General features: G+C 38.2%; 1 protein-coding gene across 2 annotated transcripts; it reads left to right on the top strand.

Annotated features, from left to right (window-relative positions):
- The first annotated feature begins 555 nt into the window (after positions 1-555).
- On the top strand, positions 556-8,114 carry SYF2 (SYF2 pre-mRNA splicing factor). 2 transcript variants are annotated; one of them, XM_070949578.1, is made up of 7 exons: positions 556-636; positions 2,150-2,251; positions 3,370-3,495; positions 4,312-4,429; positions 5,278-5,368; positions 6,913-7,011; positions 7,570-8,114. In XM_070949578.1, the coding sequence occupies exons 1-7, from the start codon at positions 592-594 to the stop codon at positions 7,733-7,735; spliced, it is 747 nt and encodes a 248-aa protein (XP_070805679.1). In that variant the 5' UTR covers positions 556-591; the 3' UTR covers positions 7,736-8,114. The 2 variants fall into 2 exon arrangements, with proteins under 2 accessions (XP_070805679.1, XP_070805678.1); XM_070949577.1 differs by having other exon boundaries at positions 569-628.
- The last annotated feature ends 2,446 nt before the right edge of the window (positions 8,115-10,560 follow it).

Raw genomic sequence — 10,560 nt, 5'->3', positions numbered from 1 at the left:
GAGGTATTTTCCCTGCTTTCCAATTTTGCGCAAATACAATCCTCGCTGCTGTTATTACATGAATAATCAAGTATATCTTCAGAAAGAACATTCTTTGTTGTGCTTTTTTTGGTGACGTTTTTTGATGTTCATTTTGACGATGAAACAGCGCATTAAAGAAATGAGCAAATGAAGGAAGCGAGGTTCCTTTTTTTTTTTTTGCAAGCTCTAGCTTTGGCTCTCTTTCAATCCGCAGCAGAAACCTTGAAAGTTTCTGCAGAACAGAATAACAGAACTCGCTCCCAAGAGATCAACGTTGCTTTCAACCTTGCTAGTTTTCTGACGGGGCCTCCTTCCCTTTTTTATTCTCTTTGGTGGGTTGCAATTCCTCGCCTGGCCACTTAAGCGCTGCAGCTCAATTCGCACCCTAACACCGCCCGCCCCGACGCCATGGCAGCCGCTCGCGCACGCATCTCGATGGTTTCTAACCAAACATAGAGCCCTCCTGCTGGAATGTCTCTCCCTCGAGGGAGGTCTGTTTTCATTCGCGTCCTCGATGACATCACAAAGCGGAAGCCGGAAGTGCTCGATGTTTACCGAGACGACGACAAAATGGCGGCTGCTGTGGATACGGGAGTCTCTGCGGATGGTGAGACGGTGAGAGATAAGGGCTCGTTGTAGGGCAATCCTGGCCACCGGATTGTAACCGAAAGCTTCAGTCCAGCACCACCCCCACCCCCACCCTCGAGGCGCCGCGTTGGGAAAGGTTGCTTGTATCCCGGGAAGTAAAAGTGGTTTGGTTTGGCCGGAGTGGTTGCTCTAAATCGGTGGCAGGGATGGGGAACCTGGGGTGGACTACAACTCCCAACATCCCCAGCGGCCTGCCTGTGCGGCCTTGCTGTGAGCTGCAATTCAGCAATGCCTAGAACAGGGGTCTCCAACCTTGGCCACTTTTAAGCCTGGAGGACTTCAACTCCCAGAATTCCCCAGCCAGCTTTGCTGGCTGGGGAATTCTGGGAGTTGAAGTCCTCCAGGCTTAAAGTGGCCAAGGTTGAAGACCCCTGGCCTAGAAGAATACATGAGCTTTGTGGAAAAGAGACCCTGTCAAAGCAGATGATGGGAAGAATTAATGGCGGGGAAGAGGATAAGAGAGAGAGAATCTCATTCTTGTTTGCTTTGTTAATACTGTCAGGTGTGTATAGGTAGATCCTGGAAGTGTTAAGTTTAGAATATCCTGCAAATTATCAGTTTCGTTCCGTTTCCCCTGTATTTAGGAATCGGTTGAGAAAAGCCTTTTTATGTGTAGCCTCATCCCTGCTCCTCTTGCATGTTGAGATATTTTGCCCATTGATTTGTTGATTTGGGAGCCATCCAAGTTGTTTTTGACTCCTAGCAACAGCATAGATTTCTTTTCCCATGATTTGTCTGTAATCTGTCCTTTTAAGACTCCCAATGGTTCACGTCATCATCACTGTAATTGAATCTATGCATCTTGGTTGCATAGATTCCTCTTTTCCCTTCTTATTTTATTGTTCATATAGATATACTACACATATAATTATTAACATTGTATTGTTGAGAGTGATTTACAAGGATAATTGGTTTTTCTTGGGTTTTGATAAACTACTCCATCATCCTTGATCCCTTTCTGTATTTTAATTTTAATGGGTAGAGAGAGTTTACTATGAAAGTTTTTTATTTTCTCTTGGTACTGTATTGTTAAAGCTCAAGACAATAATTATACTTCAAAAGCCTGTGTCTTGAACTTTTTGATCTCTTTAGAAAATACAGTATTAAATATCAGACCCTGAGTGACAAAATTAGACACATCTTGGTAATGGTTTTAAACTAGTACAAATAAGACAATAACAGCAGTGAAAATAATAAAAATTGATCCCATATATCCACCAAGTCAGATCCCAAACCATGGGCTAAAATGAAAGAAGCAATAGAACCGATCCATAACAAGTAGGCTCGTGTCAATTAAAAGGAAATGTGGCTAAAATCAGTATGGTAACAAAAGAGAGCAAGTATAACATATGTTTAACTAGTGTTTTATTTAATATGCAATTCTGATTGTGAAACTGCTTTTTATACATAGTGTATTGTATAACCGTTTATCTCAACCCCGGATTATTATTTTTTTAAATACATGTGGGGGATACTCCAGATGGTTTCCAACACTTCAGACAGTCTGATGACAGCTGAAGAAGCTGCTGCCCAAAAGAGAGAAGAACGGCTTAGAAAATTCCGAGAGCTTCATTTGAAAAGGGTAAGGTTACTTTGTGATTTTTGGATTCAAATCCCAGAATAGTAAATCTGCTGGATCATACCCTTGTGAGACCTAATTAAATTATATAGCACAGTGTACAAGATTTATGGGGAAACAATTTAGCATGCAAGATAGAAAATGGCTTGAAGAGGGTGAGAAGAAAAAAAGTTGGTATTTCAGGATATAAAATTTGTAAGAGTTTTTATTTTAATTCTGTTTGCTGCCCAGAGTCACTTGTTGAGGTAGGCAACCATATAAATGGGATAAGTGTGTGTGTGTGTGTGTGTGTGTGTGTAGTACAGTCTTAGTACTGGGAGCAGGACAACCATGGAAACTGATCTTCTGAGATACTACATGCCTGCATCTTTTCAGGATTGCTGAAAGTGAAAATAATAGGAAACGAGCTGATCTCATATTCTTAGAAGTACATTGCCAATATCTTGAGAACAACTCCACAATTAAGAGGCAATCTGAGGTCCTGGGAATCACTAGCCATAAATGAATGTTTTTATATTACCAAGGCTGAGGAGTAATGTTACAGGTAGTGCCTGGGTAAAGAAAGAGCTCCTAAATTCATCTTTAACTCAAATTCCTAAGTCAGAACATGTATTTACAAACCAACTGCCTACTACTAAAAAATGGCAGATGGCGGTATCCTTCCTGGAGCCAATGAATCACTGAAACTCCACTTTCAGGAACCACTGAAAACAGGCTGTATATAAAAAACACACAACTTTAGCAATTCATCAGCTCAAGAAGGAGAACATCACTCACCATCTTCAGTAGTAGCCAGCCTTAAGGGTTGTCCTTAAATCACCATGTTCTTCGCCTGGGTATTGCTTGTTGTATTAGGTTAAAATAAATGACAGAGTCAGAACAATTACTATTATGCAGTAACAGCCCACCAATAAGCAGATTAATAAACCTCAGCTGCAGGATCTGTTTTTCAATTTTTATTTGCATTGCCATGAGAATTTAGCATTCACTGGCAGAGTATTTCTTATTATTGGTGGAGTTTGTAGCTTTCTTAATTTTTTGCTGCTGATTTGTTTCTATTTTCTAATTTATCAATCGCTAGTAAATGGGAGATGTTGTTATCTCTTGTTTATTTTTAAAAGAATGAAGCCCGTAAACTAAATCATCAGGAAGTTGTGGAAGAAGATAAAAGGCTGAAGTTACCAACCAACTGGGAAGCAAAAAAGGCTCGCTTAGAATGGGAACTCAAAGTGGAAGAAAAGAAAAAGGTAAACAAGCAAATAATATGTGTATCTTTAAGACAATTAGAAAACTAAGAAAAAAAGTCCTTAACGGTTACTGTTTTTTCACTGGGTTATATTAGAAATGAGCAATGATAGATACAATACTTGCACCATTACTGGAAAATACTGGCATTCCAAATAGAGCCCTTTTGCATTAGTGTGCAAAACATGTGATGTACATTAATAACTCTCAAAATAATTCTGTAAAAGATAGATATTTTTATGTTTTAAATGAAAGGGCCCAATGTAGCTTCTGAAAGATCAAAATTCTGTTATTATTCCAAAATTGAGATTTCATAACCCTTCATCAAACGAGTAAAGCCATAGTTCACATATTATTTTTTTTTTAGAATTTCCAATATAACATTAGGATGCATTTGTGATTTCAAGGAAACTCTTATTCTTTCGTGCCATATGCTTGCATCAGCCCACCCAGTATTTGGATTAGGCATGATTTAAACAAGGGATTTCATCATTCATTCCTTTTGTCAGGATGTTCTAGAACAGGGGTCTCCAACCTTGGCAACTTTACAACTTGTGGACTTCGGCTCCCAGAATTCCTCAACCAGCGCGAGTTGAACTCCACAAGTCATAAAGTTGCCAAGGTTGCAGACCCCTGTTCTAGAACACTTGTCAAAAGAGGTTGGAATTATTATGACTAGAGAAAGAGAAATCAACAGCAGATCACGTATAATTCAGCTGAAGACTAATTTTATAAGGAAATATAAATTTTAGCTCACACAGGAACATTTTATGAGGATCTGTGTTTTAAATTATTAAAATGAATTTACTGTATTCTAGGAATGCCTGCTGAAAGGGGAAGATTATGAGAGAGTAAAGCTGCTAGAAGTAAGTGCGGAAGATGCAGAACGCTTTGAGAGGAAAAGGAAGAAGAGAAATCCTGATCTTGGGTTTTCAGGTAGGGGGAAATGATCCTTACTCTTCTCAAATACATGTTGAATAAAAAGAAAGTTATACGCAGTGGCTCATATCAGGGGTTCTTCTGTAGTACTTGGCCCAGTGGGTCATAAGAAAATTGGAAGGGGATCATGAAATATTTTCAGAATTGATCGTGGTTACCCAGCCAAAGTGAGAACATTGTCAAAACTCCTGTTTGTCATGGTAAATTCAAATTGAGAGCAAAAGTCAGAGATACTTGTCAATCAAAGCAGCTTTATTTATGATCTGTTCTTCTTTATGTAAACAAAGACTCAAATCATCTAGGCCAAAAATATCTAAAGAGGTTAAATCATGGCAACTGGACCAAAGTTTATTAAACTGAGACGTTTCGTTAATCGTCCAAGTAACTTCAATCAAAATGAAAAAAATTTGGTTAGGCAGAAAGTTGTTGGAATGTACTAACTCTGCCATACTGACTGCAAGGAGTTTCTTCCCAAAATGAAATTCAATATGTAAATGAAGAACATTATTTACATTATTGCATTTCATTTTGGGGGGAAATCCTGCTGCAGTCAGTCTGGCAGAGTTAGTACATTCCAAGGACTCTCAGACTCTATGCCTAACCTAACCAAAAGAAAATTCATTTTGATTGAAGAACTTACTTGGATGAGTAACAAAACATTTCTGTTTAATAAACTTCGGTCCATTTGCCATAATTTATTCTTTTAAATATTCTTCATCTTGCTCCTGAGAAAGGGGTTACACAAATGTATTTATCATTGCGGAGGGAATCACAATATTGCTGAGATAGGTTGCCCTATTTAGTAAAGGTTTATTGTTCACTAAGCTAATTTCTTTGCTCTGTAGACTATGCAGCTGCTCAATTACGCCAGTATCGGCGGTTGACCAAGCAAATTAAACCTGACCTGGAAAAGTATGGAAAATTAAGAGAAGAAAGGCAAGTAATTTTATTTCACAGTTTTTTTTCTGGAATAGAATACAGTAGAATATTGGCCAAGTGTGATTGGCAACACAAGGAATTTGTCTTTGTGCATATGCTCTCAGTGTACATAAAAGAAAAGATACGTTCGTCAAGAATCATAAGGTACAACACTTAATAATAGTCATAGGGAAACAGTCAATATAAATCTTAAGGATACCAGCAACAAGGTTACAGTCATACAGTTATAAGTGGGAGAAGATGGGTGATAGGAACGATGAGAAGCCTAATAGTAATAGTAATTTATTATTATTATGTGGTAGAAGGATCTAGAATGAATATTTACAAATGAGATCATTCCCAAAGGCATATGAATTAGAACAGGGGTCTCCCAACCTTGGCAACTTTAAGACTTGTGGACTTCAACTACCAGAGTCCCTCAGCCAGCCAAGTTGCCATGGTTAGAGACCCCTAAATTAGAATACAAGTAGTCCATGACTTAGGATGGTAATTGAGCCTGCAATTTTGATCATAAGTCATAAACCAGGCTACCATGTGATTGTGCACATTGCATTGCGAATGCCGCAGTCGTTAAGCAAAACCATTGTTTGCTATAGGGTGTTTTTTTTGCTGCAAATTAGAAATAGTGGTTTCTGGCAAAAATATAAATCATGGTCCCATGACCACAGGACACTGCAAACGTCCATAAATGCAGCTGGTTGCCCAAAATGTGACATGTGGGTGTATATGCGAGGTTGATGAATCTGGGTGTAAGTTCCGTATTTTTTGGAATATAAGACACACCTTAGATTTTGGGGAGGAAAATAAGAAAAAAGCCGATTGGCGGGTGGATCGGCCTCCCGGAATACCACCAATCAGCTGTTTCCAGAGGTGAATTTTAGCAACAGGTTCATTGGTTGTGAGCTCTGTGCCTTGCTTTTTTTTTCTGCTTTCTGGAAAAAAAAACTTTTTTCTGCTTCTGAAAGCCTCCGAAATAGAGCTTCAGCAAAAAAAAAGCCTCTGAAGCTCTGTTTCTGAGGCTTTTTTTCCTGAAGCTCTGTTTGGAGGCTTTTTTTTCTGAAGCTCTGTTTGGAGGCTCTTTTTCTGAAGCTTCGTTTCTGATGCTTTTTTCAGCCTCTGAAACCTCCGTTTGAGAAGCTGGGTGGAGCTACATTCGGAGTATAAGACGCACCCAGATTTTCACCCTCTTTTTGGGGGGAAAAAGGTGCGTCTTACACTCCGAAAAATACGGTAGCTTTTTCGGTCTACATTATAATTTTGAACAGTCACTAAATGACCAGTCCTAAGTCAAGGACTACCTCTAAATAATTTTGCACAGCTGGTATTAAAGTAGAGGGGTAATGTTTCATCTACCTGGTTCAATTTTAGTTAAAGAGAATGAGAAAAGTGGAAAAGATTACAGATGTGGAATTAGAGTACAGACTCTTAATCAGCGCTACCATAACGGGCGAGATAGATATTTTTTGTCCCAAATTCCTGAGCTAGAGAAATTCCCCAAAAATGTTACTGTTAACGTTTATTTTCTCCTTTTTCTCCTTCAGTGGTGAAGATTTTTTTCCAACTTCAAATAGTTTACTCCATGGAACTCATGTGCCCTCCAAAGAAGGTGTTGACAAAATGGTTTCAGATCTTGAAAAACAGTAAGTGCCATATTCATAATGAACAGCACATTTAAATTTATTAAGCATCTTGTATATGTACTTATCATAGACCTCCTGCTGATGTTTTATTTCAGATTGCATTATTTAAGCACTCTGTACTTATAGAGTCCATCTCGTTTTCTTTCCTATTCATTTTTCAAATAATACAATTATCAGGCAAGGCTTTGCCCCTTTTAAATGATTCTTAAATACTCATATTAACTACAGAACCCAGAGATTAATTTGCTTTGGAATGGATTAATGGAGTTTTTTATTCCCGTTGACCCCATTAGCTGAATATACAAGGGGGAAAAAAATCTATTACTGTCTCAAATGAAGAACATCCAGTACCTCATTAAAATATGAATTCAAGATGTAACTACCCTGTTTCCCCCAAAATAAGACATCCCCTGGTAATAAGCCCAATCGGGCTTTTGAGTGCATGGCAATAAGGCCAAGCGCTTATTTCAGGGTTCAAAAAAATATAAGACAGGGTCTTATTTTCGGGGAAACACAGTATATACAAACATAGGCTGAGTATTTTGGTTTCTCTTTCAGAATTCAAAAACGTGAAAAATACAGCCGGAGACGTTCTTACAATGACGATGCAGATATCGACTACATTAATGAGCGGAATGCCAAGTTCAATAAAAAGGCTGAGAGGTTCTACGGCAAATACACTGCAGAAATTAAACAGAATTTGGAAAGAGGGACAGCTGTGTAGACCAAAAAGTTCAGGAGGCTAGCCCTTTCTGTTTGGCTTCTTTAAAACCTTCATGTGTAAAATACGCTTTGCAAACATGTTCTAATGCTAGAATGAAATTTGTCCACGTATAGTACTCCTCCTCTCTAAGAAAGGTATGTTAGAGAAGTTTTAACAATTATGTAATTGTAGAAAACCAAAGTATTTGAAGTTATGGTTGGTGAGCCAATTGTGATTTCATTTTTTGTTTTTTGTTTTTAATGTGAATGTTGAGTCACAAACCGTTTTTAAATGCACATGTAGTTTATTTGAAAACCATCACAATTGTGTAAGTTGATACGTTGATTTTGGTAGTTTGATGAAACGAAGAGCCATGGCATATAAAGCTGTTTTTAAAACACTCTTGGTATGTTTTGCCTGCCTAATGAGCATCTGGTTTATAATGCAATTAGTGGGAAGCCCCAAAAAGTAATGAAACATAATTCGGACGGATGTGTGAAACATATCCAAGTAGTCTTGGCTTTTGTACACAAAAAAAGGCTGGGTTAGAAAGCTCCCTAAATATTATTTATAGAAATCCGTGTAATATTGTTTATACAGGTAGCCCTCAACATACGAATGCTTGTTCAGGGATCTCCACTGAACACTCCCCACTCCCCCACACTTCCCAGCACCACCTGCTACCTGCTAACCTGTTTCCCAAGGCCCACCCACAGCACTTTTCCATCCCCTCATGATCCTTACTTAGTACTCAACTCTTCCCACTTAATGACTTGCAGTCCTCAGGTTACAGCAGCAATGGGGACTGCTGTCACTAAGTGATGCATTCATGTGATATGCTTTGACTACGTCATTTAGTATTGGCAATTCCAGTCAACTTACCATTGTAACCCGAAAATACCTTTATAACAAATTTAAGCGTTTCAGCAAAAGATGCCATAATTGAGCCAGTTTTATTGTTACTTCAGGTGTTGGATGTGACCAAATGGTTAATTGTGTCTGGGTTAGTGGCACACTTTCCCCAACAATTGGCTGTTGTTCAGGGTTACCTTGCTCCTTTTAGGCCTTGCAGTTTTAAACAAAACTCTAGTCTGTAAAATTGCATAGCAGCTTTTCCTCCCTCCAAAAGTTCTTGTGGTTGTTGGAATGAGGTGCTGCCTCAGTGTGCTTGCTCCTTTTCTGCTTGTTGCCAGCTGAACTCCCAAACTAGGCAGGAATCCCACCAGCTGTAGCTTCTAGTCCTGGCAATTGAAGATAACCTGCCTGAAATTGCTGCTGCCTCTAATTGGTACATTGCTGAAAAGGCTGGGGTGTGGTTCAATTTGCTAGACTGTGTGGATGCTAGTAAGTAAACTCGAGTGGGGGGAATGACTCCATTTCCTCTCATTTCAAGGGCTGTATACCCAACTAGCGCTTATTTGTGGTAACATATATGACTTTACTGCCTTTGGAGTTGATTCCAAAACAGAAGGTGGTATAGAATACTTGGTTGATGCAGTTTGAGTAGTGTTGAAGTGGTGGTGCTAGCTTGCCTTTACAGAGCTTGGAACTAGCCTCTTTCGTCCGTCTTGGCTTACTGTTTGCATTGTCAATAACATCTTACATCTTATTCAAAACAAGACCTACTCCTGCTCTGGGACAAGAGAAAATAATTCAGGCTTGGATAAGAGTTTGGGAAGATCTTTACAGGATCCTGAAGGCGGATGAATGAAGAAAGCTTCCAAAGGATGAGCTTGATCACAAAATTGCCTTATGGATATGTTAATTTCCCAAGATTAATTATGAAAATTTGGGGAAAAGATGTGCTCAGCATGATTAAAGATAGCTGTTTTATTTATCTTTTTTGTATCTACCTTCATATCTATAAAATATCACAATTAATTCAGAAAGCATTAGTTACCTGTGACCATATAGGTTTCTGATCAAGTTATGTGCAACAGAGTTGTAAAAGCCTTTAACAATTTAACCTCTTTGCAGTAAGTTTCCGATCTTTCTCAGCATTCAAGAATATAGTTAAATATAACATCTCTAATAAAATAACTGAGTTCTCTGATTTATACCCCACTCGAGCATTTTTAATTTAGTACTGCATTTCTTTACTACAAAGGTTGCAAGTTTCTCTTCAATGTATTAATAGCTTGGATCCTTTATTTACTTATGAAGGGCAACTGTACACAGGACAAAGCTATTAATTTTCATTTTAATCTTGCAAAGAGAAGAAACATTTCCGCGTACTTTCTTCCAGTACCATCTTGCAATTGGCAATATCACTTAAGCAGATGAAACTAAATTTGTAGATATGCCTTATTTGGGTACTTGAAAACTGCCATTCAAGATGGCTGTGCACATGGATGCTGCAGCTGGGTGCTCCTTTAATTTCATTGTACAAGGTGCAATGACAATAAAGTAATCTTGACTTACAAGGAAAAACAGGTACCCCCGACTCAAAAATCTGTTATCATTCATTTTGCCCCTTTAAACTACCTGAAAACATGTAGACTAATTTGGAAGTTTCAAGTGGTACTTCTAATACATTATACTTCTGTTCTAACGTACCCATTTTACCCCTTAACACAAAAGCAGAATAATTTCAAATCTGTCTGTTCCATGGGTGGCAAACATTCCAGGAGGCTCACCAAAACTTTATGGGTAATCCATCCCTGTAGTCATATACTACTTGGGTCTTTTATATTTCAGACAACAGAATCTAATCAAATATGTGATTTGCTGAAATAGCTATTTTCACGTCTTGTTCCTTTGAATAAAAACACAAGTTTATTTGAAATTCTTTATTAGTACAGATTTTTATAAAAATTGCAGAAAATATGCAGTTTGTATAAATTCAT

This window comes from Pituophis catenifer, unplaced genomic scaffold, assembly GCF_029215685.1.
Source record: "Pituophis catenifer annectens isolate HBS135680 unplaced genomic scaffold, rPitCat1.0.hap2 SCAF_9, whole genome shotgun sequence".
NCBI lineage: Eukaryota > Metazoa > Chordata > Lepidosauria > Squamata > Colubridae > Pituophis > Pituophis catenifer.
The sequence above is the reverse complement of the archived record's forward strand: the minus strand, read 5'-3'. Positions and strand labels throughout refer to the sequence as shown.

Coding starts and splice junctions, on each gene's coding strand:
- SYF2 (XM_070949577.1), top strand. CDS start 569: ATGTTTACCGAGACGACGACAAAATGGCGGCTGCTGTGGATACGGGAG. Junction 2,252..3,369: donor GAGAGCTTCATTTGAAAAGG/GTAAGGTTACTT, acceptor TATTTTTAAAAG/AATGAAGCCCGTAAACTAAA. Junction 5,369..6,912: donor GGAAAATTAAGAGAAGAAAG/GCAAGTAATTTT, acceptor TTTCTCCTTCAG/TGGTGAAGATTTTTTTCCAA.